We start from the raw sequence: 20,840 nt of genomic DNA, 5'->3' as shown, positions 1-20,840 counted from the left end.
AGATGAACCAGGGAAGGTGTGGCGGACAAGTGTGGAGCAGGGAAATTATTTTACTGCTATTGTTAAATAATAAATATAATCTGTAGTTTATATTGCATTCAGAGGTTTAAACAGTGGGTGTCTTTCAGAAAGACTAAGTTGCAGGCTGACAGGAAGTTGCAGAGAGTTTGCAGAAGTGAAAGCAGAAAGTTATTTTGAGCAGCAGGCTAAGACGATCATTGCTTTAACAATGTAACAGATAGCTTTAAGAAGGCCTTAAGATGTTAACTTTGTATTTTTTATACACAATGCATATCTGTGCTTAGAGTTGGAGCTCAGTCAATTAATTGGGGGTTGGAAGCTTTGTTCGGCGCGATGTCCGGACAATCTATTGTGCAAGTGACTTGGAGCTATAGAAGGTTAAAACTGCATACATGCTTACAAAACACTTATATATCAGATCATTTTATATTAAGGTTTCATTAGAGGTTTTTGATTAGAACATTTAGTAGATGACATATAAATAGTCTCAGTAAGCCTCTGGTCTGGTGAAAGGTCAGAAGTGCAGCAGGTGAATTGAGAAAGAGCATTTAAGGACAAGAGACAGTCAGTGAGAGGTGACATACACATACACACACAGATGAGTTAAAATTATTTATAGGAAAGAGGTTAGTCATGTCTGGTTCGAACTGCGAAAGTGTCTCTATAAAAAGAGGAACCATCCCTTGGTGTCTCTGAAAATAAGGAACGAGGTCTTGCCCAATGGGTGGCTGAACGGGAAGTCAAAAGGTTGACCGGAGGAATCGGCCATGAAAATAGAAGATGATGTTCTTTTGAACTATCTAAAAGTCATTGTTGTTTTGATATTGACGTATGTATATATCCTGTCTGTGACGCATGAAGGGGGCGTCAGTAAATCAAACCCTGATGCTATAAAATCTGTGTATGCTTTGATTAAGTCGAAGATCACTTGCTGTCTACGTACAGAGTGTCTTCCCACACGTGTGTATTCATTAAAATCATTGTTTGACCAAGATCTTCTGGACCAATGGTTGTTTGTACTCTCCCTCCTCAATATCTGAACCTTAACACAAGCAACATAATTAAGATCTCTTCATGAAGAAGGCTGCAATGAAGATGCTTAATATTTATTCGAGATGTTCACTTAGATATAACCTGTGCCTGTTAATATAAGCTCTCATTGGTTTCAGGGAATACAGGAGCACTGCTTGCATGTGAGTTTGTGTCATTTGTGGTCATCCCCTTTACTCTTCATCTAACACCAAGTTAGTGCAATACTATTACTGCTACCTGTCAGTTCTTTGGTTTATGACCAAGCAGCCAACATAGAAAATGTCATCCTGCTTCAGCTGTTGGCACTTCTGCAGGTAACCAATGTTAGCAGGACAGCATGCTAAGCTAAAATGGTGAACATAATCAGATCTGCTTTGCAGTCATCATGAACTCTGTCATCATGAGCATTTTAGAATGCTAATAATGTATGAACAGCATAGCATGAAATGACATACTGGCTCCTTTGAAAAGATTAGAAACAAATCCAGATGGAACAGATGAAGTTAAAAATGAGTGTTTCCACAATCATAAAAATGTTGATGCAATGTTTGTATTTGAGCAGGAAAAAAAGAAAAGGCAGAGAAGTTGCAGACATGTGTTGTATCCTAATTTTGAGTAGGTATTGTACATATATTAAGTAAATGTTTGCTTTATGTATGTACCACACTGTTATTACATGATGTGGCTTGCAAGAAAAGCATAAAATTGCTAAAATCACATAGTGTGTAGGTGCTGTTTGCTTCAAAGTGCTGCTAGCATGACTGTAGACTACACAAATGCAAACACAGTGGGGTGAACATTAGCTGTTCAGGGAAAAAAGTTGCAAAGCAGTCCCAGACCACCACACTGCCACCTCCATGTCTGACTGCTGGTATGATCCTCATTTTATGAAATGCTGTGTTAGTTTTACGCCAGATGCAACGGGATGCAAACCTGACAAAAAGTTCAGATTTCTTTAGATGTTGTTCTGGGTTCTTTTGTGACATCCTGGAGAAGTCATCAATGTGTTCTTGGAGTAATTTTTGGTTGGGTGGCGACTCCTGGGAAAGTTCACCACTGTTCCAAGTTTTCTCCATTTGTGGATGATGGCCCTCACCATCATTCTCTGCAGTTCAAAGCCCTAAAAATGGCTTTGTAACCCTTTCCAAAGTGATAGGTCAGATGTTCCTGCTTGATCTCTCACAGAGGCATGATGTGTTGCTTTTTGAGATCTGTGGCGTGGGTGTGGTCCTTGGCCAGCTGCAGAGGAGGAGTGACGCAGTGAGCTCCCGGGGCGGCGCAGGGGCGGGGTGAACAGGTGTGCTGGGATCTGACAGTGATTGTGTCTCTTTATATGTTGGCAGTGACAGACGGAGACGGAGGGGACAGCAGAGAAAGAGAGCGCGGGAGCATATGTGTCCACGTACAACCCCGAGTTTAATAAAAAGTTCTGCATTGTCAAAGTCGCTCCGGCTGGTATTTCTTGGGTCCACCGTTACAAGATCTTATAGCCTACTTCACTTTGTCACATGTATATTTTTTTTTATCTGTATTTATACTAGTTATCATTAAAACAACACGCATGGGCGTAGCTAGAAAATGAATGCATGAATATGCATAGGGTCATTAACATATAACATCTTACATAGGTATACATGTGAACAAAGAATACTGTGTGTGTGTGTGTGTGTGTGTGTGTGTGTGTGTGTGTGTGTGTGTGTGTGTGTGTGTGGGGTCAGAGTGTGACCCCATAAATGACTTCCCTAAACCTGCTGGTCTGGAAGTCCAACAGTTCATCTAAACAAAAGGCACTTAACCTAAAACAGATATAGATACGTTTATCCTGCCATAAAACAATAAGACAAGGTACGACCTCTTCCCATGCTCCCAGGATGTAGGTGTGCATTCCAGTGTGGAATACACACCAAGCCTTTGCAGCCTGCTAAAGATCATACATCCTATCACTACACAATTGATTATACACCTCTAAGCATATATGGTTAAATATTTCTAAGCATAAATGACAATCAACAATACAAAACCTAACAGTCACCCTCTGACAAGTGGACTGGTTTCTTATGTTATGCAAATCTGAACTTTTTATCTCTTTACATGCAGTGATATTTTTGGGGTGTCTTGAAAACGTTAATCCAGGTTTACATGAAAAAAAGACAGACTTAAATGATCCTGAGGGGATTTGAGGGAAACTGAAGGCAGAACCTTCTCTTTTCTTTACCTTTCAGTAATTACCAAGAAAATTAGTGGCAAACAAAGTGTGTATGTTTCAGAGTGTGTATTTTGAGTAATGCGAAGGAGCGTGTGTGCACTGTTGGACTTTACTTGTATTGTATGTTTATTTTGCCTTTAAGTGCATTTACACACAGTTAGCCAGGGTCCTCTGACAAAAATAACATGGCTATCGATCACCTGTGTAGCTATAATCTCCATTGCCACTGCTGGACCATGACTGCTTAACCACAAACACACAAAGCTTTGTTGTTCTTAATATCCCCCTCCAAAGTAGCCAGATCCTCTGTCACCTTGAGCCTGGTGCGTCATGCTTGTGTGATTGCGCTAAAGGTCACAGCTTGTAGCTACTGTCATTAGCTGTCACTCTTCTGCACTCCCTCCTGTTTCCCGCTTCTCTCCTCCTTCGAATCGCTCTCTGTCACGCATTTCTTTCTTTGGCTCTGGAACACGGATCAAAGTGCCATCCTTAGTTGGACCTTGAAGGTTGAGGAAAGTGAGAAGCGACCCAGATGCACAATGAGTGTGCTTTGTGTGTTTGTGCATGATGTGCAGTGAAGCTGATGAGGGTAGCTCTGCTGGGAGCACAGTATCTTAAGTAAGTAAGTGTTAGACCGCATCAGACGGTTATGCCTATTGCAATTACACTTGTATTTGAGACAGAGTCTATTGCTATTTGAGGATTCACTGCCTGAGGGGGGAGGAGGAGAAAATATGTGTTTTTCAGCACTTCAGTGACTAATCAAGGTCTAATATTTGAGACTGCAATGAGATGATTGCATTTTTTTTTTCATGGACACGTAACACATTGCTTTCTTTACAGAAACACAAGAAGAGGCAACTCAGCATATTGTTTGGAAAACCGGAGAAAATTGTGAAGACACAAGTAGTAAAGAATACTGGTGCATTCCAGCTCACAGAGCAGGACCACGTGTGGTTAATTGAAACATGTTTGAGCGAGAGGAGCGAAAGAAAGAGGAGAATTAGTAAAGAGACAGCAAACACAGATGTGGCGTTTTATCTGTTGGGGAGGTGAGGGGTAATCACTGCAAACTTTAATCAGTTCAGATCAATTATTCATGGTCAGGGGCCTATCGAGCTGATTTCTAAAATGCCCCTTCTCTCTCGCTTGCTCTCACTTTTTCTGACAGCCCTGTATGAATAATTCAGACTGCATTTACACAAAGAACTCCATCTCTGATACCTGATCAGTCAGTTAGAAACATTATGCAACTGGGAATGTCAATTAGAAATGGGAAAATGGGTCTCCTGGTATGTTCACAATAAAAAGAAAAACAAAACTACTCAAGGAGAAGCACAAATATAGCGAACGCCATGAAAGGTCTTGAAGAACTCCAAACTTTGTTATTCACTGAGAGAGAAGTTCTCAGCCTTAATGGGTTCAGCCAAAGTCAAGATTGTCCCTACACTGTGTCCACTCATCATCCATGAGTTTGTCTATTCACTAAGTGGACCCCACACACAGCTTGCACTGCGTCAGACCAGCTCCATGTTGAAGCTCTGATCATTTCCTTTGTGCCTCCTCTTGTTCTATCAAAAAGACTTCTTGCAGCTCCCAGTGCTTGTTCAGATTGATTTGGCTGCCTAATCGTTGTTACCCCCATCTTTTGCCATTTTTTTTCTTTTTTAAAGGCTGTCACATTTGTTTTGATTTTTTTGGAGTCTGATTAAATTCCTCACTACTTGGTGAGCTCTAGTGGGCAGGCTATATGCAAAAGTCCCTAACAGCCTTTGAGCTGTCCTTCCCCTGGTCTTATTTTGCCATCGAACTCCATTCTCTGCCTTCGAAGAGAGAATAACTTGTGCTTCTAAACTGTAGGCATAAATTTGACTATCTAACTGTTTCTATGTGTTAACTGTGCAACAGACTGGTGACCTGTCCAGGCTGTACCCTGCCTCTCTAACCGTGACCACTCAGAAAGGCTCCAGCCCCACTGCAACCCTGAGCTGTATGAGTGGAAGCAAAAGTACATATGATCATCAGTTAGATTTCCTAAACTGTAACTTAATAATAGATTAAAAAAATCTACAGGTACGATAGCAGGTGTGAGTCCTGAGTCAGGGACACCAATTTCACAAAGTAACTGATCTATCAAAACAAAATCAAACACCAGTTGATAACACACTACATGGAAATTTGAGGGAAAGAGATATTTATATATATCATGTCATGGCTGAGATATTTCAGCCTTAACTAGTGCACCAACTAACCCACCATACTAATGGAAATTGCCATCTGCAGCCATGTCGCTATGCGTAAAAAACATGCCCACGCCTGAGAAAACCTTGCAGTTGTCATGCCGCCTTGCTTCAGGACTTTTGAGGACATGCCCTTAAAGTTGGTCTGAAAACTCACAAGTACAAGGACAGACAAGCTAGTAGGATAAGTGTTCAATAGCGGAAGGGTGGTCAGGGAGAGAAAGGCAGATAAATAGACACTGTAGAAATGAGAAAGTGTAATTCTTGCTTGGCACAGTTTGTCATACCGTACCTGACAGCCACCAGCCATAAGTCACCAAATAATCACTCTCAATAATTCAGAGGGCTCTCTCCTGTCCTCCCTTCCCCTGTGCCTGCCCTTGTAAAGCATTCCCATGACATGAGGTCAAACCACATGGCCACACAGACATTTTAAGCTGCCTGTAAATGCAGAACGTTTAACTTGACTGGCTGCATTTCAACAGGGCAAGACAACAGATTTGGGGGTGGGGAGGGGTTTATGAAAAAGCAGGAAATGTTGTTCATGCCTCCCAGCAGTCCTGCATCTCAGCAACTGGACTAATAGGCTATCACAGTTGACATCTCCATGGGAACGTCCCACTGTATCACATTCCACCGCTGCTTCCTTTCACACCAATGATATCTTCCCGTGAAAGCATTAAGAGTTGATGATGTCTTGCATTTCCAAATGTGTACTGTTATAAACACAGTGGACCAATGCACAGTTTGTCAGTGGACAACAACAAAGACGTGCTTATGGAAGGAAATGTTGCATACAGTCCACACAAAGCTATTAAGTTTTTATGGCTGAAAAGATAATTAAATAAAGGTTGTAAAGGGTATAAATGAAAGAAATAAATGGAGTGGGTAAATATATAATTTCCCTGACAGCAGGTATTTTGAGTGACTGGACAGTCTATTCATCCTCGTCACAGTGCTGTCACAGTTCTGCTGCAGTCGAGTGATGACCACCCTTGTCAGGCCGAGTGCTGTCTGTCTCCCTCTAAATGATAGAAATGTAGAATGTGTCCGTACAGATGGACGGATCAATTTCTTTCAACATGTCCTCTATTCCTCTGTTCTTTCTTCTGTCATACTTTGAAAATCACTGTAATCTCTCCTCTCCTGAAATAAACGATTTGTGTGTGTTTTTGTGTGTGTGTGTTTTCTTTGACCATCTGAATCTTAATCCACACCTATACACCGGTAAGGTTTTTGCTCTGACATCTGTCCCTGCTGTGTGTCACTTCACGACCTTTTCTCTTTGTGTGTGTCCATCATCTCTTTTGTCTGCGACTGCTGGCTTGGGTGATCATGTGTGTGGCGTGTGTTTATTTCACAGTGTAGCACAGGAGGGGATCGCCTCCGACTTGGGGATGCTCTGAAAATGTCATTGTTTGGTTGCGCTCCGCTTTATGACACAGTTTATACAACGCCAATGATTTTTCTTCCCCAGTGTGGCCCTTTTGCTTTGTCTGCCTGGAATCATGAACGGTAAATAAGTGGTAATGGGAGTGAATGGGAGGGGAAGTCAGCCAACGTCTTTCTGTCATCACTTTAGAAGGTTGCGACCCTAAAGCACGCTGGCACAGAGCTGTTAAATTATTCAGGCTGTGTCTCAAGCCCCGATCTCTGGAGAAGACGGGGCTGTGATTGCTGGGAGCTGACTGACTGACATTTGCACATGAAAATCGCCTCTGTTTCCCCCAAACACCGGTTCTGCTCAAAGAAAACAGTAGAGGGACCTTGGTTCTGGAGGGTGTAGCGCTGAGCAGCGTAGGGCTGGTTTGGTTGCGGTGTAATTAGAAGAACAGTGCTGCACAGCAGTGGAGGCACTGCTTTTTAAATCTGCTGCAGTGAACAATCAGACCGATTTCACACGTCTGTAACTCTTGGAGATACAAACTAGGAGAAAAGTTCTAATATGTGGTAAAATTGGACTTCAGTGTAAATGAATATCCTAAAAGTGTCAATATAATGAGCATAACCTTACGCTGAAAATTGGAATGGCAGAGCAAGACCTAGGGGACCGGCTGACTCATAAATCATCTTTCTTTGTGGGGTCAAGGGCCATTTGAATGAGACATGAGCAGAAATGTGATTTTTAGTTATGAGGATCTTTTCGCACCTATAATGCAATAATACTTTGTGCATATCTCCAGCATACATATTGATTAAATGCCAGCATTTGTGTAAATAGAAATTTCAGATGGCTGGGATTAATGCTAGAAAGAATCAATGTTTTCCAAAAGGCCATTGCACGCTATCTCACCGAATGGTTGAACGTCCATATAATGATGCATTACACTGTACACGGTTTGGATGTGTTGCAAGTCCAGCAACGTGCATCATAACTGCTCACTAATTGCAAATTGAGGTTTGTTTTATTGCAGTTTATTATAATCTTCAGTAAATTGTTACTAAAACAGTCCACACAATCCAAGTTGTTAACTGTTATTTGGCCAGTTAAAACTGGAGAGCTTTTGATTAATCACACTCAATCCAGAGTGCAATTAAAGTGAGTGGGAGAGTGTGTGTGAGTGGAGAGTGTGAGAACATCCCTCTGTATGCTGGACCATGTCTCTGAGTTGATGGCGAATGGAGCTGGTGTAGAGGGTGGGAGGAGGCGGAGGTGGAGCGGTGCAAGGGATAACTGGCCCTGTTGGGAGGGAGGCTGGAGGAGAACACAAATAAAGAGAGGGAGGGTATTCGGAAGGGAGAAGGAGAGGGTGGAGCATCGGACAGATGACAAATTGTGATTAATAAATGTGGTTCAGGACGGCAGTGTGGAGGGTTGTTATTAATAGAGAGAATTAGAGTGGCTGTGCAACTCAATCTGCACACTGTCACTCTGCATCAGGCCCCATAATCAGAGCCTAATGAAACAGCAGAGCACCAGGATGTAGGCACATCCACACTCATCCACGCTAAGCTTATAAGCCTACCCTTTCAATACAGTACAACACACACTCCCAGGTAAGAAATAAAGTAAATAACGCTTTCCAGATAGTTAGCCAAAAAATAAACACACATCATATATTTTCAAATGCATTTTGTTCCATGTTTTTTGCATTGCGCTTTTCTTTTACTCCAACATACATCCAACTGGAACCACATTTTCAACAGACAGACTAAATTAAAGCGTCCCTTTTATATTACTGATCTATGTTGCTTTTGATTTAAAGACAAGACTTCTCTCACTATACATTTTTTTTTCATCTGTACAATTTAACACTTGTCCCGGACCACCTTTATGCCCCTAATGACCTCTAAAGTGATCCACTAGAGTACAATCTACATAGCAAAGAACAGGACCTTGAGAGCTGAATAGCTGTCAGTGTTAACTATGGAAGATGTGCATGGTGGTTCCCCAGGGAGTAATAGTCCTCCTACAGCTATGCACCTCTTGGGGACATTATGCCATCATCCATGAAAGAACTGATGCTCAGTATGAGATGTTTGCACAAAACGTATCGCGTGTCGTATGCAACGTATCTATTCCTGGTTGATTCCTAGTCTGCGAGCATTTTTGTAAATGTGAAACTATTTGATGATTGCTATGGATCGCTGCACTGAAGAATTAGTATGTCTTTAAGAAACTATGCCGACAAAAGAGCAACAGCGGAAGAGAAACATAACGTGAGTAATGTGGCCATAAATACGTTTCTGCCTCGCTCTTACTTATTTACACAGAGGAGTCGAGAGAAAAACTGGTGCTCGGATTATGCAGGCGTGTGCACAAAAGACAGAGATTTATTCTTGGTGTATCATAATATATGAAATTAATTATTAAACAAACTAATAACTCAAAAAGCCCAGTACTTATTCTCCTATGGCCCTTTTGCTGCTGGTGTCAGTCAATTCTGTGTGAGTCACAGTGAAATCAGAACAGGTAACATGATAAAGCAATTGCACTGAATAAAAAGAAGACACACCTCATCAACATAATGCATAATATTGAAATTTTAGGTGAGCGCGAATAGTCAGAGGAATGAATCAAGAGGAGAATAGGGAGAGAGGGAACAGACAGCTGAAAGACATGCACATATTTCAATATTAATCACCTCAGTAATATTTTAACAGGCTTTAAAAATCCAATCCTGAGCATATTGCCTCTGACTGTTGGCAATGATTATCTTCCCCATGCTGCTTAGGAGCTCTGAGCACTGTTCTAGTGGGACAGACTGACTGACCTGCAAACTGGGACTGACACAGCATTTAACTCGTCCCGGTGCTGCCCAGCTGCACCAACATCTCCCAACAGAAATATTGCCTGATATCGCTCCCCAAACCTTTCCGACACTTTACCAATTTCCCACTAAGTCCAAACCATCCTTAGAAAGCCACCTTAAAACTTGGTGATTATTTATCTCTCCATGTCCGGTGGGATAAGGTGATGATCCCTACATTACCAGATAGTGGTCATCGTATTTGAGGAGATGGAGGTCGAGGGAGGTGGGGGTTGATGAAAAGGGAATCATCAATACTGAATGCAGACCTATTCCCCTTGCTGCCACTGCTTCGGCCATTAAACTTTAAACTCGCAGATGTGTGATTGTGCCTGTCAGACAGGTGACACAAGACTCCAAGGAAATGATGATATGAACTAAAAATCTGCCCAATATGTTTCTGAAATGAAATGTGACCACCAGTGAAAGTGATGCCGTGGTAACTAGAACTGTAGGGAATGCTGATACAAGGATGCAAAACTTGCCTTTCCAGAATTAATGGTGTAAAATCTCTTTGTCCGTACATCCACTAGGATGCATGTGTATAAACACTGAAGTGGAGGTATTATATGTGCCTGTGTGTGAGTTTTTAGGTAAAAGAAAAAGAGCAGCACAATGTCTGGGGCAGGGTGTCTCACTAATGAGGCTTTATAGCAGTGGGATGCGAGTCACACACACAGACAATGGTCTGGGGAACATTTAGTGTCTCCTCTCCATTCCTCACACATCATGCCGAGGCAGCTTTTACTTAGTCACCATGCTCTGTCCTCCCTTGCCTGGCACACAGAAGATGAAAACATCTGCCTTCCTTTTGCAACACTCTATCAAACATTTTGCTTGCAAAGAGTTTGCCTCTAACAACAGGTGAATGTCGGGCTAGCGAGATACAGATGGAACAATATGTGTGATTGAGTCCACATTTGTGTCAGTTTGAAGGTAAATAAATGCAGCATAATGACAATATGAACAACAGCAACATAATACAACAGCCATAATAATGAAATAATAATATTTGCTATTGTGAGTGTGTATAAAAAAGAATTTAACAAAAAACATCCGTTTTAGCAAAAAAACAAACAAACCAAAAAAGAAAAAAGAGAAAACAAAACGGGGATAGCGCGAGAGAGAGAGAGAGAGAGGGGGGGGGGGGGGGGGGGGGGGGGAGAGCGAGAGAGAGAGAGAGAGCGAGAGAGAGAGAAATCTAACAGGTGTAGACTAGGACTGCCCATGGACCAAGCGCTGCGAAAGGCGGTACAGTGGACAGACCCTCTGGATAGGAGCGTCAGACCGGCGTGCGCTTTCATTTGGAATTGCGTAAAAAAAAAGTGTTCAAGCAAATATTTGCAAGGTTTAAATTCCTCCGAAGTTTATATCGTTTAGACTTTTTTTCTACCTGGAAAGAAAGGAGGGGATTACGCTCTGATCGAGAAACTCACTTTCTTGGCATTTCCTGCGCGCCCGTCGGCTCTCCAGCTCTCCATTTGGCACGGTAGCGGTCCAAAGTCCTTCAGTCATTTGATGGGACGCGTGAAGTACACTGAGTCACACAGATTTTGTCCTTCAGAAATTAAGGGATTATAAAGAGCCGATGGTGAGTTTATAATATTTCAGTTTTATTTAGCAATTTACTTTTAACCACAGACTCGCTGCAGATATTTTGCATGAATAAATAATCACCTGTAAAAATATGTATATATGTTTGGCATATTTCTACAAAAATGAGTCCTATATTTACTTTAAACTGAACATTTCAATTCCATCACTTTATTTTAATTTCATTGTTTTACTTTTTTTCTTTTAATGCTGTGCTTCATTTAAATTGTGTACATGTGTGTAGTAAGTCAGACCAAATCAGTTATTGAGTGTCTCTGCTCTTTTTACCATCCTTTTTAGATCCAGCTATAGCCAGAAGAGGAACGTTTGAAAAGCACGCCCAAGTCAACAAAATCGCTTTTGGTTTCCTGAAAAACATCTTTTTAATGTGAACAGATAAAAGTGGGAGGTCATAGGATGATTGTGTCAGCCAGAGATCTTTGATGAACTTTTTTTTTAAACTTTCAGCCATGGCATTAAGTGAGATATACACATGAAGTGAAATCCTCTGCTTTGGAGGGAGGACTTAAAAGAAGATTTTTCAGTGAAAAAAACAAAAACTAAAAACACAAACTGTAGATTATTCTTCATCCAACAAAACAAACAAACCTCTACTCCCTCTTCAGTGAGATGAATTTGGCACCAGCTCTCATTTCAGCATACTTCTAATTAAGCTCTGGTTTCACAATCACCATCTCACTGCCAACTACTGTTTCTGCTTGATGCTGAAAATTGAACAGAACTCTAGGATTCCAGGAGAAGTCAGAAAAAGGCAAAGCAGACTTAATCAATTAAATTGTGTTTTTTGTACCATGTCACCACAAATCTGAGACATCGAGATTCTTGTGCTTACTTCTCTAAAAACTGTGGCGTGTGAAGTTTGTATTATTTCAGTCATATAGTCATAATATTTTGAACCCTGGACATTTAAATTTTCTCTTGGATTTTCTCCCTTGGTTGTTTCCTTCGTGGCTCTCTGCCATTTTGTCCTCTCATTCATAGTTGCTCTAGTGATACGCTGTTTCCCCCACACACCCCCAAGTCCTCCTCGTCTCTTTTGCAAATCATACTGGTTCTCTGAGAGGCTTCATCCTGGCCGGCACTATTCCAGCCAAGGGGGAAGAGGACTTCCTGACGCTGGCTGCTTCACGGCTCAGCCGCAGGAAACGCGTCATTGGAGCTGCTGTAGGTGTAGCAATGGTTCTAATACTCTTGGTTGCCATTCCCTTGCTGGTCCACACAACCAAAGGAGGGAATGCTGGAAATGCAGGGAGCCATTATGAAATGCTTGGAAGCTGCAGGATGGTATGTGATCCCTACACCACGTCTCAGCCAGGCCAAGAGCTGACAGCTGCGTCTCCACCCCCCCAGGATTACTCTGGAAAGAAGATAAAGTCTGGGCTTCGAGGGCCTCCAGGGATTCCTGGGCCTCCAGGAGAACGTGGACCCCCTGGAGAGCCAGGAAAACCAGGGCCACAGGGTCCCCAAGGTCCAGGCCCCGGTGGCTATTCTCCCTCACTCTACACTCCCAAAATTGCCTTTTACGCAGGGCTACGAAAGCAACACGAAGGCAATGAAATACTGAAGTTTGATGATGTGGTGACAAATGTTGGTAACTACTATGAGCCGAGCACCGGCAAATTCACCTGCCCACTGCCTGGCATCTATTTCTTCACCTACCATGTTCTAATGAGAGGTGGTGACGGGACGAGCATGTGGGCAGACCTGAAGAAGAACGGACTGGTGAGTACAAGTGTGTGCGTGTGTGTGTGAGGATGCGCATGCATGAAGACGCTGAAATAGAGAATGTATAAGTATGTATTTGTATTTGTATGTATGCACACACATGACCATGCAGCAGATTTATTTATTTTTTATTTACTGCTGACCATCCCGTCTTACCATTGACTCATATTCACCTCTGTAACATTGAGCTCTTCAGATTCAGAGCACATTCCACTTAGCAGGTGGCAACATGACAGCCAAAGAATGAAACGGCAGTCTTTCTTCTCATTAAGGCGAATTCATGCTATACAGTCTAAAACTGCGGCTACAGGTATTTGCATTCCCACATGTACTGTGGCTAAATGACAAGTGGCAGAATGCAGCCGCTGCCGCCGAAAGGAACAGTCTAATTAGTAAGTATCATACACAGAACTTGATTATCGCCTAAACAGAAGTGCAAAAGAGCACAAGAGAAATGTCTGTCAGAATGTGGACCAGCCAGTTTACGCCTCAGCTAAATAAATAATGAATGTAAAATTGACAGTCCACTCATCCCCTCTTTCATTCCCCAGACACTAATTAAAGACAGAGGGGCTGACGGGGGGAGGGGAGAGGAGAGGTGGGATAAATCACAGGGATTTTATCAGAGAACTCCAAATTCAAGAAACATTCTTCAAGTTTCTTTTTACGCATTCATTCATTCATCAAGGACTCTGACTGCAAATGCACTCTGCTCTGAACTTACTCTCTAGACATGTAGTGTATCAAGGACTGTCGGTCAACATGGCTTAGTGCTGGTTCATGCGTACAGTTTACTTTATCATTGCAGCTGTACTAAAGTAGGATGATTAAAACTTGGTTTTGAAGATGCAAAATTAATTGTTTAAAATAATTCATCACCCAATGTTTGATATTTGATACACTGTTATATATGCATGAGACCACAAAGGTGAATATGTGTTTAAGGCTGTCTGCCTAATGCTCCATATTGTCATTCAAGTCATTTTAGACTGCTAAATAATTTATACATCTTAGATGAGATCCCCTGAACACCCGCTATACTTTCCTCTCCTAACCCCTTCCCAGCTTGTTCATTGATTCTCCATTAATTATCTTTTCACTCAACTCAATTATTTAACCTCACCCAGGTCCATTTGACACCCGTGAGCTGGCCTCTTTAAACAGTTCTGTTAAATAGAGCACTCACCTAACAGGGATCTACCCAAACAGAGCTGCCTGTAGATGGAAATGGAGTGTAAATGAAATTCTGCAGAATGCCTGATCATGTTTGGAGTTATTGAAGCCCTGAGGCAGGCGGGTATTGTGCCTGAGGCCAGTCAGTGGCTAGGGTTTACTAAAAGGGCACTGCGTTTGACAGGTTGCATTCCTGGCTATAGAATCAAACAGCCTGTTTTACCATTGCCGTAGGTGCTGAAGCTTTATTGGATATTTTTCTCTGCCTGCTGCTTTTTTTCTTCTTCTTTTTTTTCTGTTTTTTAGTCGATCGAATTGCCATTGCCACAAATTTGCCTTTCAACTTGTGTTGTTACCTATCTAACAGGTAAGGTCATTTATAACCTTATATGTTGTGTTGCGGCAGCCAGGCCAGGAGAATAATCTCAGAAAGATTCAGCAAGAATGAATGAAACACGAGAGACCGGACATGGCAGGGACATGCTGAGACGTCCATTTAAAGACTCTGAAAAGGGAGAGCAAAACAAGACAAGTGAGTTGATGGCAAGATCAGGGGTGGAGCAGAGGAAGATAGATGACTTAATGGAGGTATGGAGACAGTGGGCTGGTAGACGATGCATCTGGGAGGCTGGTGGTGAAGGCCAGGATGAGATCAGGCATGATGACCAATGGACTCCCACTCAACACGTCTCGACTTGACAAGTGATCAAGGTCGACTAGAGAAAGAGAGAGCGAGCGAGAGAGAGAAAAACAGGTCTTGCGAGCTCTGTTTATGCACTAGTTGAGCAAATGTAATGCTTGTTAGAGACACTTTAAGATGAGTGCATTAATTAATTCAGAATGCCAATAAATGCCTTCTGGAAACATTCGAGTTGTATAGCTTCACTTTTATCTCAACTGATAATGTTTAAAACTAGCATGCTGCATGGAGTCTCCGAGTGTGTCATGTGACATGATCTCAGGAGGATGCGCTGACTGGGGCGAGGCTTCCATGGGATTCCTATAGATCCAATACCTATTACCTTCAATAAATCCCCTCCCTGTAAAGCCTACCTGCACACACCTCAATCTAACTTTCACAAATCATTGCAGCATGACACCGTTTCAGAGCCAAGGGATTTGTGATTGAAGGAGGGAGGTCACACTTCAGCTGCTTCCATGTTTGTAATCGACTTAGAGTTTAATTCTAAAGTACGACGTGAAATTTTGATTAACACTTTTCTTGCCCAGCTGATTAACTGCCCTTTATATTATTTGCACTGAACACAAGAAATAAAAATTGGTAAATATGCTAGATATCTATTATATCATTAAGATACTTAACGATTCAATGCATCCAGCCTTGCTCTGCAGAAGACTGTCAACAAGCCCTTCTCATTGTTGACAGCGCTCTTATAAATGGGTTGAATCCCTCCTTCGTCAAATCACTGCCTATAATATAAGAGTTAAATTCTAGTTAATATTCTAGGTTGGTAACAAATGCTATTAGTACAGACCCTGCTAATGTTGGCATGCTTTATGCTGTGAAGGATGATAATACACCACTGAATGTCTCTCCTTTCCCCTCATTAACTGATATGCGAGCTGCTCACCTACACATTTACAATTCTATAACACTCCACTCTGTACATATCTATGTATTAAACTTTCTTGGTGCAATATGCAATGTAGACAAATAGACACCGCTTCGACTCTCATTTTATCTCTCCCTTGTATTTTCATCTTACACAGGCTCTTTTAATAGCTCAGTTAAAGGTCAAGTTATCTCACACGGTAATGTTAAAATGTCATCACTTGCTGTAATGACCGGTACCTGAATTAACTCCCACAGAAGGAGGCGAAGAGGGAAAGACATTGATACACAGTAAGATTTGCTGTCTGAATTCTGATTTTTGTTTAAAATCTGCTTATATGCTCCTGATTAAACACAATAATTAAAAGAAGTCACAGTGCACACAGGTGCCACAGACCACTGGCTACAATGCAGAATGGCAGGTAACAGCAAGCTAAGGCACGGTTCAGTGCTTAAGTCCCTTGTCGCCATGTAATCCCTGGGCTCCCAGAGGAGAGGGAAAACCTATTCAATAAATAATCTATTTCCACAACATCGTGCCCCCCACCCCAACACCCCTGCCATGTGCAGGAGTCCCTTAGGTAAGTTTAACAGCTACTTTTCTATTGTCTCCGCTCTAAGAGGTCAGTATATCACAGTGAATGAATCCTGTCAGTTTTATTACCAGTGGAGCAAAGCACCACAGATAAAAACAAGACTTCATATACCCCCACATCTCCCTGGTCTCACAAAATAGCCTCGCTTGATCAGTCTGTTACTCTAGGCCCCCCTTCCTCAACTCTCTGGTCCTTGTTTTTCTCCACTCTCCCTTCATTTTGTCTATCCTTGCCTGTCTTTTGTGCTGCGGCTCCACTTGTATAGAAAATGACACTGCAGCTGCTCCTTACACCCCCCCTCCTTCTTTCTCGCCCGTGGCCCTCAGCTCCCAGGCGTGTTTACTGGAGGCCCTATAATGAAAGGGCTAGGCAGAGACAGAGACAGCCACAGGCAAGCCCCGGGGGCCCCTGCCTCACGGCTCACAACCCTTCCAACTCCAGGATCAGCACTGTATGCTGCCTGCTTCACAAGGATCAGTTTGTGTCCTCCAGCCGTATCCATCTCTTCTGCCGGCTTCCTGCCCTAATCCCACCACGTCTCCCTCATGCCTCTCTGTCTGGTATCTGCATCACTGGATGGGTTGTATTATTCCTTCAAGCACAGAAACACAAGCTGAAGTATCTATTCACATAATGTCATATACTATTTAAATTATATTTGCTGAGTGATCAATGCTATTCTTATTTATAGATTTTAATTTATTTTTATAAAAGTCGTTAGAATATGAGATGGCCTGAGGGATGAACAGAACTCCCCGCATCGCTTTCCATGACACTGTTTGGCCAAAATAATGAGCTGGATGACATATCCCTGGTATCAATAGGAAGTCACAACAACAGCATCACTGTCAGAAGCAGCCAGTGATGCAAATGTTTTATTGGCTGTCACTACACATGTCAAGCAGAACAATATAACCTTTATGGATGACAGTGTATTGGTTTTGTTGTTTGAGAGATGGTCTTCTGAGGGTCTAAGAAAGGGTAAATTACAACTAATGTTTAATTAAACTAATTGGTCAGGCCGGTTAGCACAAGGGTCTCTAAAATTAGAAAAAAAAGTACGGGTCAAATCTTAACAAAAATTGTATTTGTTATTTGCTAAATGCCTAATATACATTTTCTAAATGATGTAAATGTTTTTCTTTTTAGGCATTTAAATGTGAATCAACTGGTGATGATGAAAAATACATGTGAGAAAAGTTGCTTTTGTTGATATTGCTTTGAATATAGAGAAGATAGCACTAACATGGACAGATAATAATTTAAAGAATGTAAGACTCAGTTAGCTTTAAGAGAAGCATGCAGTTGGTTGGTTATTAGGTCTTTTTGAGATAATCTTTCACAGATTTAGGAAAATGCAAACATTATAGGAGCAGGCTAGCTGCTTAAATGAAAGGAATTAAATGAAAAGAAACAAAGTGTTGAAATGCATCTTTTTTAAATAACACATGCTAAGAAATATGAATAGATCTAAAACAGTGAGAACAAGCTTTTCAGATAAAAGTCTTTTTAGGTCATCTTAATGTAAAAATACCCCAATAAACCACATACTATATATGAAGCATTCCCTGGTGGACTGGAGAATATACCTGTATTCCATCAGGGCATCTAATGTAATGAAACAAGACTGTTGGAGTAGCCTAACAATAGCTGTGGTTAGTTTTACTGAGTGTCTTTTATGCTGCGAGCCCCCAGAGACTGACTTCTCAGCTCCTTAATCAATCTGGTTTAGAACGGACAGGGCCATGCTTAACAACTGGTCACCAACATGCAGTATCGTCTCATTTAGGACCACCTACAGATATTATTCCCGCAATACAATCCAACTCCAGGCTGGACAGATGGTTAACAGCATGTTCAGTTAAGGGAAAAACAGATTGGTGCAGTGGGAAACAAGCATATTTTTTCAGTTACAGTAATTCGAGCCGTGTTGCTCTGCGATTGACTGTTTTCGAATTGATGCATGCTCATTGGGGAGAAAGAGGCACCGGTGACGGGAATGACATGATGGTAGTTGAGTTGCAGATCATATTCTGTGGCTGTCATGGATATGTGCGTGGCTTGTCTGGCTGCTGACATAGATTGAGTGCTCCCACTGTAGATGGACACTGAGCCAGACATAAGGCCACTGATGGCTGACATGTGTCTGATGATTGGAGCCGCTACAACAGAATTATTGATACATCCTACTTAGAGGGCTTTCTTTCTTTTTTATTTTATTTTTTTAAGGAGTGCTGATGTTCTGTGCATTTTTAAACACTGAAACCGCTTTAATATTGTTTAAATTAAACTCTGGATTGCCTGAAGATTATTCATATTGCAAGGTATATACTTACTATCTGCCCCCCTTACATGTATATGCAAGTTTAAATAACACACTTAATACAAATCCTATTTCTTGTACAGCAGTAACTCAATCTAGGCATGTGTATTTGTCCACACACAGCAAATCCAATTAAATGTGTTAACAAACAAGTAAAGATCCACTGCTGCCTGCTCAATAATACCAAACTCAAGCACAGCATGCAAATGTGAAACTGTCTAGCTTAAGCATAGCCACTCAATATCATGCATATTGAGCTGGTCCAGCATCATAAGCAACAGGTCAATAGATGATGTGGATAGTGATGCTGTTTCTCGGCTGAACCACTTTCCCCATAGACAAAACGTTGTCTCCAGTTAGTCCGCTTGTCTCCACCACCATGCAGCTCTCCATCACTCAGCATTTTGCCCTCAAGTCCCACGAGCAGCTGATCAATAAAAGACATAGTAGCTGTGTTCACCTCTGAGGTTACAGGTCCATGTGTTTAAGCAGCATCATTGATGGAGGTAACTCTGAGGTATAGGCTGTAATAATGAGTTACAACCCATCCTAAAATAAATGAATATTTTTTAAAGAATACAGTTTTAAAAATAAGCATAATGTGATGAATGTGGAGACTGATGCATGACACTTTTTGCTACAAGGAGCTCTCGCTGACTATGAGGCAGCTGTTTGTGCAGTTTTGTCCGTGTTCTAATTGTCATTGTGTATGTCCTCTGTCGGTGACAGGTAAGAGCAAGCGCCATTGCTCAGGATGCTGATCAGAATTACGACTATGCCTCCAACAGTGTGATCCTGCATTTGGACGTAGGTGATGAGGTGTGTGTGCAGCTGGACGGAGGGAAGGTCCACGGAGGAAACACAAATAAGTACAGCACCTTCTCCGGCTTCCTCATCTACCCAGACTGAATTTAATCCCCGCAGAGTGCGAACAATAAAAAAAAATAAAACAAAACACCAACATACATATAGACACACTGACACTTACACAGACATATACATATGCAAATTGATGCACAAACACAGAAATGCAGTGCACACACAAAAATATGCACATAGATGAATACAAGCAAGCACACACACACTCATACATATCTGCATAAAGACATTTTGAAATTGCAGCGTACAACAAAGGAATAAATGAAAATCAGAGATAAATGGAATAAAGTCAATCTGTGCCAATAGTCCTTTATTGGTGCCCTTTGAATACAAATATGAATTTCAGAATATATACAGTATAGGTGCAAATTGAAATTCTACATTGTGGCTCTAAAACATCTAAAGAATTGTAATGTATTATATATTAAATGACATTGTGCAAACTAGAATAAATGAAAGAGCATAAGTCTGGCTGTCGTGCTGCAATGATGGTGTTAAGGGTGCCATTAATTAACAAAGCTGAGACAAACGTGTTCCAATCTTTACCTGCACAGTATTTATTTACACATTTCTGCTCCGCTTTCCAACAATCTGTTTGAATGGCCTGCATACATTTTGCAACTCATCATTGTAAAATACTTTCCTCTAAGCTTCAAAGTGAATTACACCAATTGAAATGAATTAAATCCCTGTTGTGATTCAGCGAGCATTGGGACGATACTGATTAAAGCGAGGCCATTTGAATAAACAGATGTTTGACTCCTCTCTTCTCTTTTGATTATGGCGCCGAATGTCACTTGGCAGGACAAAAGAAAGCATCTGAACATTGCAAGGAAACATATCACAATGCATTTCATCGATGGCACTTTTGTGTACTGAAATTTTAATTGCCAAGTGCATTATATTGTGTGTGTTTGAGAGCACGTGCGTGTATGTGAGTACGTGGGCATGTTAATATGTGTGAGTGGATATATAAATCATGTAAGATACTGGGGAGGTGAAACATTGACAAGTCCAGTGTTTTATTTTCATTAAAGGTTGTACATTTCACACCTTACTAGAATTACACTGCCATGTCTGAGATACCTTGTCAAAGAATCACCATATGTAAAAGAGTCATTTTGGGATGGGCTATGAAGTATATTGAAACATTTGAGTTGACAGTTGCTATTAAAAATATCTATACCTACACTTTCTGTGTTCTTGCA

General features: G+C 41.5%; 1 protein-coding gene across 1 annotated transcript; it reads left to right on the top strand.

Moving 5' to 3' along the window:
• The first annotated feature begins 10,987 nt into the window (after nt 1–10,987).
• On the top strand, nt 10,988–20,840 carry c1ql4a (complement component 1, q subcomponent-like 4). Its single transcript, XM_080898796.1, has 3 exons — nt 10,988–11,340; nt 11,643–13,085; nt 19,483–20,840. The coding sequence occupies exons 2-3, from the start codon at nt 12,540–12,542 to the stop codon at nt 19,660–19,662; spliced, it is 726 nt and encodes a 241-aa protein (XP_080754922.1). The 5' UTR covers nt 10,988–11,340; nt 11,643–12,539; the 3' UTR covers nt 19,663–20,840.

Source organism: Rhamphochromis sp. 'chilingali' (genome assembly GCF_963969265.1).
Source record: "Rhamphochromis sp. 'chilingali' genome assembly, chromosome: 12".
NCBI lineage: Eukaryota > Metazoa > Chordata > Actinopteri > Cichliformes > Cichlidae > Rhamphochromis > Rhamphochromis sp. 'chilingali'.
Note: the sequence above shows the minus strand (reverse complement) of the source record. Positions and strands in the feature narration are given on the sequence as shown.

What these genes read in the sequence shown, in the direction of transcription:
- c1ql4a (XM_080898796.1), top strand. Translation starts at nt 12,540, where the DNA reads ATGGTTCTAATACTCTTGGTTGCCATTCCCTTGCTGGTCCACACAACC. An exon ending in ACCTGAAGAAGAACGGACTG is followed by an intron (nt 13,086 to 19,482) that starts GTGAGTACAAGT and finishes TGTCGGTGACAG; the next exon opens with GTAAGAGCAAGCGCCATTGC.